The 16,539-nt window shown below is 53.7% G+C and overlaps 1 protein-coding gene across 1 annotated transcript; it reads left to right on the forward strand.

Annotated features, from left to right (window-relative positions):
• The first annotated feature begins 3,869 nt into the window (after window positions 1-3,869).
• Window positions 3,870-16,323, forward strand: LOC115916408 (V-type proton ATPase subunit S1-like). Its single transcript, XM_030970120.1, has 7 exons — window positions 3,870-4,005; window positions 6,244-6,333; window positions 6,819-6,852; window positions 8,562-8,636; window positions 11,855-12,073; window positions 14,538-14,578; window positions 16,233-16,323. The coding sequence occupies exons 1-7, from the start codon at window positions 3,899-3,901 to the stop codon at window positions 16,321-16,323; spliced, it is 657 nt and encodes a 218-aa protein (XP_030825980.1). The 5' UTR covers window positions 3,870-3,898.
• Window positions 16,324-16,539: the final 216 nt, after the last annotated feature.

A 16,539-nucleotide genomic window follows, 5' to 3' on the forward strand; every position in this document is an offset into this window, starting at 1 on the left:
TCTTGAGATAAACCCCTCATTTATGAGGTAAAATTCACCTTTCCTGAGATTAAAAACCCCCTTCATGAAGTAAAATCCGTCCTGAAAGGAAGGACACTTTCATGAGGTAAAACCCTCTTCAGTGAGTGAGGTAAAGTTTCCATTTTCTGTGGTAAATTTTCCATTTTCTGAGGTAAAATTTCCATTTTCTGAGGTAAAGTTTCCATTTTCTGAGATGAGAAATGCCTTTTCCTAAGGTAAAACCCTCTTCTGTGAGGTAAAATTTACTTTTCCTGATGGAAAATCCACTTTTGTGATGTAAAACACCCCTTCCCTGAGGTAAAATCCCCTTTCTGGGATGTGAAATGTTATTTCCTGAGGTAAAACCCCGTTTGTGAGGCAAAATTTACCTTTCCTTGGGTAAAACCCCTTTTCTGAGGTAAAATGCCCCTCCTTGAGGTGAAAAATGCTCTTTCTTGCAGTTAAACCCTGTTTCATGGGTTACATTTTACTCCTTCTGAATTAAAACATTCACATTTCTTCAAATGAAACCTTTGTGTCTGAGGTAAAATTTACCTTTCCTGAGGTAAAATCCCCCTCTCTCAGGAAAGACCCCTCTTGTGAGGTAAAATTCACATTTTCTCAGATTAAAAAAAATATTTTTTCTGATTTAAAACTCCACTCTATGAGGTAAAGTCCCCTCTGTGTTAATATTCCTCTCTTTGCAGTAGATCTCATTTATTTGAGGTAAATTCTGCTTTTTTGGAGATAAATTTCTCCTTTTTGAGGTAAAACCTTTCCTGAAGTAAAATCCCCGTTTCTGAGGTGAAAATTCCTTTTTAATCAGGGATACAAACACCTCCGTTGTAATGTAAAATTTACCTTTTCTGAGGTGACAAAATCCTTTTTCCTGGTGTAAAATCCTCCTCTTTTTTCCCCCCTTTTTGGCAGTCCCTCCTTTTTGGGTGCAAATCTCGTTTTTCCTGGGGCAAAACTCCTTTTTTTGAGGGGAAAACACCTCATTTTCTTGGAGTATAAACTTCTTTTCTAGGCAAAACTTTTTTGGAAGGATTTTTTTGAGGTAATTATCCCTTTTCAAGAGGAAATACTCCTTTGTGAGAACAATTCACCGTCCCCAGGAGGTAAATGTCTCTTTTCCTGAGATAGAACTCCTAATTTTTTTGAGGGGAAAATATTCCTTTTTTTGAGTGAAAACTTCCTTTTTGAGAAGAAATATTGTTTTCTCTTAATAAATTTCCCTTTTCCTGAAATAAAAACCTCCTTTTTGAGGATATTCCCACTCATCCCTGATGTGAATATACCTTTCCCAGTGAAAAAAACATATTTTACGAAAATCCTTTTTCCACCCTTTTAAAATTTTTTCTTTCTTTGAGGGAATTTTTTTTTAGGGAAACATGGTTGTGTTATTTTGTTTTGTTTTCTTTGAGAGAAAAGAAAGTAAAACCTTTCCTTTATTGAGTAAAAACTTTCATTTTTTTGACGTAAACATCCCTTTTCCTGAGGAAAACCTTCTCTGAGCAGCAAAATTAAGGCAAATAACCTTTTTACAGAGGAAAACACCTTTTTTTTTCTGAAACAAATTCCTCCTTTCTTTAAAAATCAAATTTTTTTAAATGTAACTCCCTCCTTTTTCTAAATTGAGGCAAAATCCCTCCTTTTTTTTTTTTTTTTTGAGCAAAAACATCTTTTTTGAGGAAAAAGTAGTCGATTTGGGGATATGTGTGGTTTTGAGTGGGTTTTTTGAGGAAAATTTATATTATAAATTACCTCTTTTAAAATATTTACCTATTTTTAAATATTTACCTCTTTTTGAGGTAAATACTCCTTTTCTTGAGGAAAAAAATTGATTTTCTGATTATACTTCCCCCCCACCCCCCACTCTTACCTCTGTTCCAGACCAAAAAAAATTCTTTTTTTTTTTTTTTTTTTTTTGAGGTAAATCCCTTTCTTTTTTGAGGATCCCTCCCTTTTCCCTTAATAAAACACGGTTTGATTATTCTGAAGGAAAACGCACTTCTTGGATTTGAGTTAAAATTTCCTTTTTTTTGAGGCAAATACCCCTTTTCCTGAGGGGGAAAATCCCACTTTTTTCAGCAAAAAAACCCCATCCCTGAGGCAAACACCTCAGGGTAATTTTTGGGGATCCCTGAGGGGATTTTGGGGATCTCTGAGGGGATTTTGGGGCCCAGTGGATTTCGGGGTTCTCTGAAAGAATTTTGGCCTTCCTGAGGGGATTTTGGGGCTCTCTTGCTGATTTTTGGGGCTCTCTGAGGTAATTTTGGGGCTCCCTGAGGAGACGGGGATTTTGGGGATCCCTGAGGGGATTTTGGGGCCTGCTGGATTTTTGGGGCTCCCTGAGGGGATTTTGGGGCTCTCTTGGTGATTTTTAGGGATTCCTGAGGGGATTGTGGGGCCCGGTGGATTTTGGGGTTCTCTGAAGGAATTTTGGGATCTCTGAGGAGATCTTTGGGGCTCTGTGAGGAGATTTTGGGGCTCTCTGAGGGAATTTCGGGTCCCGGTCGATTTTGCGGCTCCCTGAGGCGATTGAGAAAGGGGCGGGGCCAAGCAGGGCGTGGCCACGCAGAAGGGTGGGCGTGGCCTCACGCCAAACACGCGCCAGTACCTCAGACACGTGACAGCGCCTCCTACACGTGACGGCGCGCGCTGAGGGGGCGTGTCCGCTGACCTGAGGGGGCGTGGCCGCTTCAGAGGTGCGGGGGCGTGGCACAGGGGGCGTGACCACGCGCTGAAAGGGGCGTGGCCCGGTCGCTGATAGGGCGTGGTCTCCGCTGAGGGGGCGTGTGAAAAACGCCCATCGCTTGTTTTTAAAATTTTAAAAATTTAATAGTAATAAAGTGGCTATAAAAAATAGTAATACAATTAGCGTACTAATAATTTGGACAATTTGAATTAGGACAATAAGAGACAATCAATACAAAGAGTTACGGACAGTCCGGGTACCTTTTTCTGTGCAAAATAAACCTAAAAAAGAACTCACGTTAATAGAGGATTAACCCTTAAAAACAATAGCCTGTTGCATATTCTTACACCTCATACATGATGCATAAATTCTATTTAAATACAGGATTCTGTCTGGTCGTCCTCAACTTCTTCCTCTGAATCCTGACAGCACCTTTGAGCAGGAAGAAGTTCGTTTGTCCTGATAATGGAGCAATAAATTCCTTTTATCTGAAAGATTCAGGTGTCCTGTGGCTGCTATCTCGCTGCGAGTCCTTTCTTAAAAAAAGTATCTTACACGGCATAGTTTCTATTTTATTATTTTTTATAACCTAAAAGTATATTTAACACGCTACTTAAGAGAACTAATACAGCATTAGTTTCTAACACAACACGTATGATATTGATTTTAGTATTTGCAAAAACCAATCACAAAACACGGGCGGTTTTCACAGGGGCGTGGCCGCCGCAGACGGGGCGTGTCCGCGACGCGGAGGGGGCGTGGCCAATACTGAGGGGCCTCTCCTCCGCCGCAGAGGGGGCGTGACCGCTGCTGAGGGGGCGTGGCCAATGCGGAGGGGCGTGGCTGCTTCTCTCAGGAGGCGTGACCGCTGGGGAGTGGGCGAGTCCGCGCGCACTGAAGGGGCGTGTCCACCGCAGAGTGGGCGTGTCCGCTGCTCTGAGGGGGCGTGATCGTGGCCGAGGGGGCGTGGCCTGCGCCCTGAGGGGACGCTCCAAGATGGCGGCTGTGACCGAAGGGGAGTGACCGCCGCATAGGGGGCGTGGCTGCTGCTCTGAGGGGGCGTGGCTGCTGCGCTCAGGGGGCGTGGTCGCTACAAAGGAGGCGTAACTACAAGCGTTGAGGGGGCGTGGTCGCTGCAAAGAGGGGCGTGTCCGCCGCATAGGGGGCGTGGTCTGTGCCGTGAGGGGACGCTCCAAGATGGCGGCTCTGCTGTGGGCGCTGCTCTCGGCCCTGGCCGGGCTCGCTCCGGGCCCGGGGCCCGCGGCGGCCGCGCAGCTCCCGCTGCTGGTCTGGAGCACGGAACGGTGCGTGAGGGGCTTCGGGGCCGGATTTGAGGCTTTTTTTGGGAAAATTTGGGGGAGTTTTGAGGGGATTTAGGGGAGCTGAGAGGCCTCAAAAAGCGCTTGTGGGAGTTGGGGGGGATTTGGGCTTTTTTGGGGGGAGATTTGAGGGAGTTTTGAGGGGATTTGGGGATGCCGAGACACCTCAGAAAGCCCTCAGGGGGTTTTGGGGGGGTTCGGGGGGATTTGGGGCTTTTTTGGGGGAGATTTGAGGGAATTTTGAGGGGATTTGGGGATGCCGAGACACCTTAAAAAGCCTTCAGGGTGACCTGGGGAAGGGTTTAGCGCTTTTTGGGGAGGGTTTGGGGTTATTTGGGGAGGTTTTGGGGCTTTTTTGGGGGAGGTTTGAGGGGGTCTGGGGGCGCTGAGAGCCCTCAGAGGAGCCTGGGGAGGGTTTGGGGTTTTTTCGGGAAAATTCGAGGGAGTTTTGAGGGGATTTTGGGGGGTTGAGGGGGTTTAGGGGCACCGAGAGGCCTCAAAAATTCCTCAGAGGAGCCTGGGGGTGCTCGGGGTTCTTTTGGGGAGGAATTTGGGCCTTTTTTGGGCGGGTTGAGGGAGTTTGGAGGGGATTTGGGGGCGTTCTGGAGGGTTTGGGGGATTTTTGGGGGTGCTTAGGGCCTTTTTGGGGAGATTTGAGGGAGATTTGAGGGGATTTTGGGGGGGTTGAGGGGATTTAGGGGCTCTGAGAGGCATCAAGAAGGCCTCGGGGAACTTGAGGGGGCTCAGGGCTGTTTTGGGGGGGGATTTGGGGGATATTTGATCATTTTTGGGGGGTCTTTGAGCCTTTTTTTGGGGAGATTTGGAGGGGCTGAGAGGCCTCAGGAGGGGTTTTGGGGTGCTCAGGGCCTTTTTTGGGGAGATTTGAGGGAGTTTTAGGGGATTTGGGGGCACTGAGAGGCCTCAGGGGAGCTTGGGGGAGCTGATTTGGGGTCTGTGGGTAAATTTGGGGTTCCTGGGGTGGCTGATTTTGGGGTCTGTGGATCGATTTGGGTGGGTAATTTTGGGGTTCCTAGGGTGATTTTGGGGTCTGTGTCTGATTTTGGGGTCCCTGGTGATGAATTTTGGGGTCCCCAGGTCCCTGTGGCTCCCCTGGCTGATTTTGGGGTCCCTGTTTGTGATTTTGGGGTCCCCAGGTCCCTGTGGGTAATTTTGGGGTTCCCAGGGTGATTTTGGGGTCCCAGTGTCTGATTTTGGGGTCCCCAGGTGCCTGTGGCTCCCCTGGATGATTTTGGGGTTCCCTGATGATGAATTTTGGGGTCCCCAGGTCCCTGTGGATAATTTCCGGGTTCCCAGGATGATTTTGGGGTCCCTGTTTGTGATTTTGGGGTCCCTGTTTGTGATTTTGGGGTCCCTGGTGATGAATTTGGGCTCCCAGGTCTCTCTGGTCCCCCGTCTGTTCCCAGGGTGATTTTGGGGTTCCCAGGGTGATTTTGGGGTCCCTGTTTGTGATTTTGGGGTCCCTGGTGATGAATTTGGGCTCCCAGGTTCTCCGCCCCTGTTTTTCCAGGGTGATTTTGGGCTCCCCAGGTCCCTGTGGATAATTTCGGGGTTCCCAGGGTGATTTTGTGGTTCCCAGGGTGATTTTGTGGTTCCCAGGGTGATTTTGGGGTCCCTGTTTGTGATTTTGGGGTCCCTGTTTGTGATTTTGGGGTCCCTGGTGATGAATTTGGGCTCCCAGTCTCTCCGCCCCGTCTGTCCCGGGTTTTGCCCCCAGCCCTTGGATTGGGGCCCGGTTTTTAGGGTGTGCTTGTGGGCTGTTGGGGCCCGCCCGCCCCTGGCCCCCTTCCCCAGGTTTTTGGTCCCAGGGTGGGTTCCCAGGATTTTGGGCCCTTTGTGGGGCCCTGTTTGTGATTTTGGGGTCCCTGGTGATGAATTGCTCCCAGGTCTCCCCCCTGTCTGTTCCCAGGGTGATTTTGGGGTTCCCAGGGTGATTTTGGGGTCCCTGTTTGTGATTTTGGGGTCCCTGTTTGTGATTTTGGGGTCCCTGGTGATGAATTTGGGCTCCCAGGTCTCTCCGCCCCCTGGTCCCCCCAGCCCTGTGATTCAGGTCCCAGTTTCAGGTGTTTTTCTTACTGATGAGAATTTGGGCTCCCAGGTCTCTCTGGTCCCCTTTGTTCCGGGTGATTTTGGGGTTCCCAGGGTGATTTTGGGGTCCCTGTTTGTGATTTTGGGGTCCCTGATGATGAATTTTGGGCTCCCCAGGTCTCTCTGGTCGCCGCCGTCCCTCGCCGGGGGCCGGGCTCTGTCGGAGCCGGAGCTGCAGCAGCTGCTGGAGCCGGGGCTGCGCCGGGGGTCTTCCTGCAGGACCAGGTGAGCCCCAAAACAGCCCAAAATAAACCCAAAATATTCCAGAAATACCCCAAAAATAACCCTCAAAATATCCCAAAAATATCCCAAAAATATCCCCAAAATTATCCCCCAAAATTCCTCCATAATCCCCCAAAATATCCCAGAAATAACGTCAAAAACAACCCCAAAAATATCTCAAATATATCCCCAAAACAACCTCAAAAATACCCAAAAAATAACCCCAAAAATTCCCAAAATTAACTCCAAAAATACCCCCAAAATCCTACTCTAAAAATACCCAAAAATATCCTAAAAATAACCCCAAAAATAACCCCAAAATTCCCCAAAAATACCCCCCAAAATCCCCCAAAATAACCCCAAAAATATTCCAAAAATAACCCCAAAAATATCCCCAAAATATTCCAGAACTACCCCAAAAATAACCCTAAAAATATCCCAAAAATATCGCAAAAATAACCCCAAACCCTGCCCCGCACGGTGCTGCTCTTCCTGCAGGACCAGGTGAGCCCCAAAACAGCCCAAAATAAACCCAAAAATATCCACAAAATAACCTCAAAAATACCCAAAAAATAACCTCCAAAAATACCCCCCAAAATTCCCCAAAATAACCCCAAAAATATTCCAAAAATAACCCTCAAAAATACCCAAAAATATACTCCAAAAGCACTCAAAAACCACCCCAAAATAACCCCAAAAACAACCTAAAAATACTCCAAAAATATCCTAAAAATAACCCCCAAAATATCCTAAAAATATCCCCAGATTAACCCGAAAAATATCCTAAAAATAACTCCAAAAATACCCCCAAAATACTCTAAAAATACCCAAAAATACCCAAAAAATAACTTCAAAAATAACCCCAAAAATAACCCCAAAAATATCCCCCAAATAACCCAAAATTCACCTGAAAAATATCCCAAAAATAATCCCAAAAATACCCCAAAAAATAACCCCAAAAATTACCCCCAAAATTCCCCAAAATAACCCCAAAACTGTTCCAAAAATAACCCTCAAAATATCACAAAACTATCCCAAAAATAACCCCCAAATTATCCCCAAAGATACCTCCAAAATCCCCCAAAATATCCCAAAAATAACCCCAAAATATCCCAAATATATCCCCAAAAGCACCTCAAAAATACCCAAAAAAGAACCCCAAAAATTCCCAAAAATGACCCCAAAAATACCCCCAAAATATCCCAAAATTAACCCAAAAATACCCAAAAATAACCCCAAAAATAACCCCAAAATTATCCCCAAAAATTTCTCCATAATCCCCCAAAATATCCCAGAAATAGCCTCACAAACAACCCCACAAATATCCCAAATATATCCCCAAAAGAACCTCAAAAATACCCAAAAAAATAACCTCAAAAATTCCCCCAAATGACCCCAAAAATCTCTAAAAATACCCCAAAATATCCTAAAAATAATCCCAAAAATACCCCAAAATTATCCCCAAAATACCCCCAAAATATCCCAAAAATAACTTCAAAAAAAACCCCAAAAAATATCCCAAAAATAACCTCAAAAATACCCAAAAAATAACCCTAATAATTCCCCAAAAATATCCCAAAAATACCCCAAAATTCCCCCAAAATACCCCCAAATTCCCCAAAATTACGCTAAAAATACCCCAAAATAACCCCAAAACTTAAAAAAAAAAACTACTTTAAAATACTCATAAACAATCCCAAAATTACAAAAACCCTCCAAAACCGCCAAACAATATACTCCACAATTACTCCAAAAGTACCCCAAAACCAACCTCAAAAATTCCCCCAAAATACTGGAAAAATAACCCAAAATGCCCCAAAATATCCCCAAAATAACCTCAAAAATACTCCAAACATACCCGCAAAATAACCCGAAAATTTCCCCAAAATTACTCCAAAAATCCCCCAAGAATACTCCAGAAATAATTCCCGAAAGTCCAAAAACCCCCAAAAAACCCCCAAAATCCCCTTTAAAATAACCCCCAAAATGCCCCAAAAACCCCAAAATAACCCCAAAAACAACCCCAAAAATCCCCCAAAATCCCAAAATAACCCCAAAAACCACCCCAAAAATCCCCAAAATGCCCCAAAAACCCCAAAATAACCCCAAAAACAACCCCAAAAATCCCCAAAATCCCCCCAAAAATCCCAAAATAACCCCAGAAATGCCCAAAGTGCCCCAAAAAGCCCCAAGTGCCCCCGTTGCGCCCCCAGCTGTCCGTGGATGACCTCACAGCGTTCCGCGCCGTGTTCGGGAACGAGCCCAACGGAGCCTTCCCCAAACTGAGGGTGAGGGGCGGGGCCAGAGGGGGCGGGGCCAAAGGGGAGGAGTCAAAAGGAGGAGGAGGGGCTAATTGGGTGGAGGAGGGGCCAGTGGGGGAGGGGTCAGAGGAGAGGCCAATGGGGGAGGGGGTCAGTGGGGGTGGGGCTGTGGGGGTGTGGCTAAAGGGGTGGGGCCAATGGGGTGGAGTCAGGGAGGAGTCAAAAGTATGAGGAGGAGAAAGGGCCAATTGGGTGGGGGGAGGGGCCATGGGGAGGGGTCAGGGAGGGGGGTCGGGGGGTGGGGCGTGGGGGTGGGGGGGTAAACAGGGTGGGGCCATGAGGAGGAGCCAATGGGGGGGGGTCAGGGGAGGAGTCAAAAGTAGGAGGAGGAGGGGCTAATATGGTGGGGGGAGGGGTCAGTGGGGGAGGAGCTGTTGGGAGGAGGAGGGGTCAGTGGGAGCAGGGCAAGGGCCAAAAGGGGTGGGGCCAATGGGGGAGGAGTCAGGGGAGGAGTCAAAACTGAGGAGGAGGAGGGGCCAGTTGGGTGGGGGAGGGGCCATGAGGAGGGGCCAATGGGGAGGGGTCAGGGGAGGGGTCACTGGGGGTGGGGCTAAAGGGGGTGGGGCCAATGGGGAGGAGTCAAAAGTGTGAGGAGGAGGAGGGGCCAATTGGGTGGAGGGGAGGGGCGAGGGGCCAGTGGGGGAGGGGTCAGTGGGAGCAGGGGTGGGGCCAAAGGGGGTGGGGCCAATGGGGAGGGGTCAGTGGGGGGGGGCTAAGAGGGCGGGGCCAATGGGGAGAGGTCAGGGGAGGAGTCAAAAGTATGAGGAGGAGGAGGGGCCAGTTGGGTGGGGGAGGGGCCAAGGGGGAGGGGTCAGTGAGGGAGGAGCTATTGGGAGGGGGAGGGGTCAGTGGGAGGAGGGGAAGGGCCAAAGTGGGTGGGGCTATGGGGATGGAGGGGTGCCAACAGAGGGAGGGGGTCAGGGGAGGAGCCAAAAGTAGTAGTAGGAGGGGGGGAGCCAATTGGTGGGGAGGGGCCATGAGGAGGGGTCAATGGGGGTGGGGCTAAAGGGGGTGGGGCCAATGGGGAGGAGTCAAGGGAGGAGCCAAAAGTATGAGGAGGAGGAGGGGCCAATTGGGTGGGGGAGGGGCCATGAGGAGGGGTCAGTGGGGGAGGGGTCAGCGTGGGGCAGGGCCAATGGGGAGGGGTCAGGGGAGGAGTCAAAAGTAGGAGGAGGAGGGGCTAATATGGTGGGAGAGGGGTCAATGGGGGAGGGGTCAGTGGGGGAGGAGCTATTGGGAGGGGGAGGGGTCAGTGGGAGCAGGGCAAGGGCCAAAAGGGGTGGGGCCAATGGAGGAGGGGTCAGGGGAGGAGTCAAAAGTGTGAGGAGGAGGAGGGGCCAATTGGGTGGGGAGGGGGCAATGGGGGGAAGGGGCATTGGAGGCCTGGGGGCGGGGCCAAAGGGGGTGGGGCTATGGGGATGGGGGAGGGGTGCCAACAGAGGGGAGGGGTCAGGGAGGAGCCAAAAGTAGTAGGAGGAGGGGCCAATTGGGTGGGGAAGGGGCCACAAGGAGGGGTCAATGGGGGAGGGGTCAGTGGGGGTGGGGGAAGGGCCAAAGGGGGCGTGGCCGTGGGGTAGGGGTGACAACAGAGGGGGGGGTTATAGGGAGGGGCCAGCAAGGGACGGGTCAATGGGGAGGGGAGGGGGATGGGACATCAGGGAGGGGGAGGAGCCAGCCAATGAGGAGGAGGGGCCAGGGGAGGGGAGGAGCCAGGGAGAGGGGCCATGGGGAAGGGGAGGAGCCAGGGAGAGAGGCCATCAAGGGAGGGGGAGGGACCAAAAAGGAAGGGGGAGGAGCCAGGAGGAGAGGGGGAGTGGCCAATATGGAGGGGGAGGAGTCAGTGGGTGAGGGAGGGGCCATGGAGGAGGGGGAGGGGCCAGCAGGGGAGGGGGAGGGGACATGGGTGTGGGGTCAGTGGGGGAGGGGCAGTAACAGAGGGGGAGGGGCCAGGGGAGGGAAGAGGGGGAGGAGTCAAGGAGGTGAGGGAGGGGCTCTGGGGGAGGGGCCATGGGGAGGGGTCGGTGGGAGGGGTCAAAAGGGTGAGGGGGAGGGGCCACTTGGGTGGGGGAGGGGCCAATTGGGTGGTGCAAGCAAGGCGGGGAGGAGCCAGTAAGGGAGGGGGAGGGGCCATGGGGGAGGGGTTGGTGGGGGAGGGGATGTTCAGGGGGGCTTGGGGAGTTTTGGGGCCTTTTGGGGGATTTTGGGGTTTTTAGGATATTTTGTGATTCTTGTTGCTGTAGGGTCGCCTGTTCTCAGTGGGGTTTGGGGCTTTTTGGGGTTTTTAGGGTTTTTGGTAATTTCTGTTATTTCAGGATGCCCCGAGTTCATTGGGGTTTGCGGTTTTTGGGGTGAATTTGGGGTTTTTGGGGTGAATTTGGGGTTTTTGGGGTGAATTTGGGGTTTTTAGGCTGTTTTATGATTGCAGGACGCCCTGAGCTCGGCGGGCTCCTCTCTGGCCCTGCCCCGGGTGTGGTTTTTGGGGTGAATTTGGGGTTTTTGGGGTGAATTTGGGGTTTTTGGGGTGAATTTGTGGTTTTTGGGGTGAATTTGGGGTTTTTAGGCTGTTTTTGGTGTTGCAGGACGCCCTGACCACAGCAGGCTCCTCACTCTCCCTGCCCTGGCGGGGTTTTTGGGGTGAATTTGGGGTTTTAGGGGTGAATTTGGGGTTTTTGGGGTGAATTTGGGGTTTTCAGGCTGTTTTTGGTGTTGCAGGACGCCCTGACCACAGCAGGCTCCTCACTCTCCCTGCCCTGGCGGGGTTTTTGGGGTGAATTTGGGGTTTTTAGGCTATTTTATGATTGCAGGACGCCCTGACCACAGCAGGTTCCTCTCTCTTCCTGCCCCGGGTGTGGTTTTTGGGGTGAATTTGGGGATTTTGGGGTGAATTTGGGGTTTTGAGGCTGCTTTTGGTGTTGCAGGACGCCCTGAGCTCGGCAGGCTCCTCTCTCTCCCTGCCCTGGCTGGGGTTTTTGGGGTGAATTTGGGGTTTTTGGGGTGAATTTGGGGTTTTTGGGGTGAATTTGGGGTTTTCAGGCTGTTTTATGATTGCAGGACGCCCTGAGCTCGGCAGGCTCCTCTCTCTCGCTGCCCCGGGTGTGGTTTTTGGGGTGAATTTGGGGTTTTTGGGGTGAATTTGGGGTTTTTGGGGTGAATTTGGGGTTTTCAGGCTGTTTTTGGTGTTGCAGGACGCCCTGAGCTCGGCAGGCTCCTCACTGAGCCCTGCCCCGCGTGTCGGGCGCCGCCGCGGCCGCGCTGCCGCTCACCCTGCAGAGGGCGCTGGGCGCGCCGGCCCCGCTGAGCCTGCCCGGGGCCGCGCTGGGGGGGCTGCGCCGCAACCGCAGCGAGCCCGCGAGCGACGGCGGGGAGCCCGCGGTGCTGCTGGTGGGGCTGCCCCACAGCCGGGGGTGAGCGACCCCATAGACACCCCATAGACACCCCATAGAGACCCCATAGACACCCCATAGACACCCTATAGAGCCCGCGGTGCTGCTGGTGGGGCTGCCCCACAGCCGGGGGTGAGCGACCCCATAGACACCCCATAGACACCCCATAGACACCCTATAGAGCCCGCGGTGCTGCTGGTGGGGCTGCCCCACAGCCGGGGGTGAGCGACCCCATAGACACCCCATAGAGACCCCATAGACACCCCATAGACACCCCATAGAGACCCCATAGGGACCCCATAGAGACCCCATAGAGACCCCATAGGGACCCCATAGACACCCCATAGACACCCCATAGACACCCCATAGACACCCCATAGACACCCTATAGAGCCCGCGGTGCTGCTGGTGGGGCTGCCCCACAGCCGGGGTGAGCGACCCCATAGACACCCCCCATAGACACCCCATAGAGACCCCATAGAGACCCCATAGAGCCCGCGGTGCTGCTGGTGGGGCTGCCCCACAGCCGGGGGTGAGTGACCCCATAGACACCCCATAGACACCCCATAGACACCCCATAGACACCCCATAGGGACCCCATAGACACCCCATAGAGACCCTATAGAGCCCGCGGTGCTGCTGGTGGGGCTGCCCCACAGCCGGGGGTGAGAAACCCTGTAGGGACCCCATAGAGACCCTATAGGGACCCCATAGGGACCCCCATAGGGACCCATAGAGACCCCATAGAGCCCGCGGTGCTGCTGGTGGGGCTGCCCCACCGCCGGGGGTGAGCGACCCCATAGGGACCCCATAGACACCCCATAGACACCCCATAGACACCCCATAGAGACCCCGGGGAGCCTGCAGTGCTGCTGGTGGGGCTGCCCCATAGCTGGGGGTGAGAAACCCTATAGACACCCCATAGAGACCCCATAGAGACCCCATAGAGACCCCATAGAGACCCCATAACACCCCATAGAGACCCCATAGACACCCCATAGAGACCCCATAGACACCCCATAGACACCCCATAGACACCCCATGGACACCCCATGGACACCCCATAGGGACCCCATAGGGACCCCACAGTGACCCCATGGACACCCCATAAACACCCCATAGACACCCCATAGACACCCTATAGACACCCCATGGACACCCCATAGACACCCTATAGACACCCCATAGACACCCCATGGACACCCCATGGACACCCCATAGACACCCCATAGACACCCCATAGACACCCCATAGGGACCCCATAGACACCCCATGGACACCGCATGGACACCCCATAGGGACCCCATAGACACCCCATGGACACCCCATAGACACCCCATAGACACCCCATAGGGACCCCATAGACACCCCATGGACACCCCATGGACACCCCATGGACACCCCATAGACACCCCATAGACACCCCATAGGGACCCCATAGACACCCCATAGGGACCCCATAGAGACCCCATAGACACCCCATAGGGACCCCATAGACACCCCATAGACACCCCATAGAGACTCATAGACACCCCATAGAGCCCGCGGTGCTGCTGGTGGGGCTGCCCCACAGCCGGGGGTGAGAGACCCTATAGACACCCCATAGACACCCCATAGAGACCCTATAGAGCCCGCGGTGCTGCTGGTGGGGTTGCCCCACAGCCGGGGGTGAGAAACCCTGTAGGACCCCATAGAGACCCTATAGGGACCCCATAGGGACCCCCATAGGGACCCATAGAGACCCCATAGAGCCCGCGGTGCTGCTGGTGGGGCTGCCCCACCGCCGGGGGTGAGCGACCCCATAGGGACCCCATAGACACCCCATAGACACCCCATAGACACCCCATAGAGACCCCGGGGAGCCTGCAGTGCTGCTGGTGGGGCTGCCCCATAGCTGGGGGTGAGAAACCCTATAGACACCCCATAGAGACCCCATAGACACCCCATAGAGACCCCATAGAGACCCCATAGACACCCCATAGAGACCCCATAGAGCCCGCGGTGCTGCTGGTGGGGCTGCCCCACAGCCGGGGGTGAGCGACCCCATAGGGACCCCATAGAGACCCCATAGCACCCCATAGACACCCCATAGAGACCCCATAGACACCCCATAGACACCCCATGGACACCCCATAGACACCCCATAGAGACCCCATAGACACCCCATGGACACCCCATGGACACCCCATGGACACCCCATAGGGACCCCATAGGGACCCCACAGTGACCCCATGGACACCCCATAGACACCCCATAGACACCCCATGGACACCCCACAGTGACCCCATGGACACCCCATGGACACCCCATGGACACCCCATAGACACCCCACAGTGACCCCATGGACACCCTGGACACCCCATAGACACCCCATAGACACCCCACAGTGACCCCATGGACACCCCATGGACACCCCGCAGTGACCCCACAGGACCCTTTGGGGTTCCCCTTCCCCACCCCTGACTGTCCCTCCTCCTCCCCCCAGCTCCGGCCTGATGGGACCCAGGGAGGCTCTGAGCAGGAACGGTGAGGCTGGGAGGGACTGGGGATACTGGGAGGGACTGGGGATACTGGGAGGGACTGGGGATACTGGGAGGGACTGGGAGGGACTGGGGATACTGGGAGGGACTGGGGATACTGGGAGGGACTGGGAGGGACTGGGGATACTGGGAGGGACTGGGAACGGACTGGGGGATACTGGGAGGGACTGGGGATACTGGGAACGGACTGGGAGGGACTGGGAACAAACTGGGAGGGACTGGGTTATACTGGGATGGACTGGGAACAAACTGGGAACGACTGGGGGATACTGGGAATGGACTGGGAGGGACTGGGAACGACTGGGGGATACTGGGTTATACTGGGAGGGACTGGGTTATACTGGGATGGACTGGGGGATACTGGGAGGGAGGGACTGAGGGGTACTGGGAACAAGCTGGGAGAGACTGGGAGGGACTGGGAGGGACTGGGAGGGACTGGGGATACTGGGAGGGACTGGGGATACTGGGAGGGACTGGGAGGGACTGGGGATACTGGGAGGGACTGGGGATACTGGGAGGGACTGGGGGATACTGGGAGGGACTGGGGATACTGGGAGGGACTGGGAGGGACTGGGAGGGACTGGGGATACTGGGAGGGACTGGGGATACTGGGAGGGACTGGGGGTACTGGGAAACTGGGAGATACTGGGAGGGACTGGGGGGACTGGGGAGGGACTGGGAGGGACTGGGGATACTGGGAGGGACTGGGAGGGACTGGGGGAGGGACTGGGGATACTGGGAGGGACTGGGGATACTGGGAGGGGACTGGGGAGGGACTGGGATACTGGGAGGGACTGGGGATACTGGGAGGGACTGGGATGGACTGGGGATACTGGGAGGGACTGGGAGGGACTGGGAGGGACTGGGGGATACTGGGAGGGACTGGGAGGGACTGGGGATACTGGGAGGGACTGGGAGGGGGAGGGACTGGGGATACTGGGATACTGGGAGGGACTGGGGATACTGGGAGGGACTGGGAGGGACTGGGGATACTGGGAGGGACTGGGGATACTGGGAGGGACTGGGAGGGACTGGGGATACTGGGAGGGACTGGGGATACTGGGAGGGACTGGGAGGGACTGGGGGATACTGGGAGGGACTGGGGATACTGGGAGGGACTGGGAGGGACTGGGGGTACTGGGAGGGACTGGGGATACTGGGAGGGACTGGGAGGGACTGGGGGATACTGGGAACGGACTGGGAGGGACTGGGAACGACTGGGATGGACTGGGAACAAACTGGGAACGACTGGGGGATACTGGGTTATACTGGGATGGACTGGGGGATACTGGGAGGGAGGGACTGAGGGGTACTGGGAACAAGCTGGGAGAGACTGGGAGGGACTGGGGGATACTGGGTTATACTGGGATGGACTTGGGAGGGACTGGGATGGACTGGGGGCATTGGGGGGGGTTTGGGGCAGTTTTGGGGTGAATTTTGGGGATTTGGGGTCAGTTTTTGGGGTGAATTTGGGGCAGTTTTTGGTTCAGTTTTTGGGGTGAATTTTGGGTGTTTTGGGTCAGTTTTGGTTCAGTTTTTGGGGTGGATTTGGGGCAGTTTTTGGGTCAGTTTTTGGGGTGAATTTTGGGTGTTTTGGTTCAGTTTTTGGGGTGAATTTTGGGTGTTTTGGCCCCTGCCAGACGCGGTGCTGGGCGAGGTGCTGCAGGTGCTGCAGGAGGAGCAGCTCCCGTACACGGCGCTGTTCACCGGGCACAGGGCGGGTATATATAGTATTACCAATGACTGAGTGACACGCAGCTGTCGTACCGGGCACAGGGCGGCTGTGGTGAGTGACCACTGACCACTGAGTGACCACTGAGTGACCACTGACTGACCACTGACCAGTGAGTGACCCTGAGTGACCACTGACCAATGAGTGACCACTGACCAGTGAGTGACCCCTGAGTGAGCAGCTCCCGTACACGGCGCTGTTCACCGGGCGGGTGG

The sequence above is a fragment of the Camarhynchus parvulus genome, unplaced genomic scaffold, assembly GCF_901933205.1.
Source record: "Camarhynchus parvulus unplaced genomic scaffold, STF_HiC, whole genome shotgun sequence".
NCBI classification, from domain to species: domain Eukaryota; kingdom Metazoa; phylum Chordata; class Aves; order Passeriformes; family Thraupidae; genus Camarhynchus; species Camarhynchus parvulus.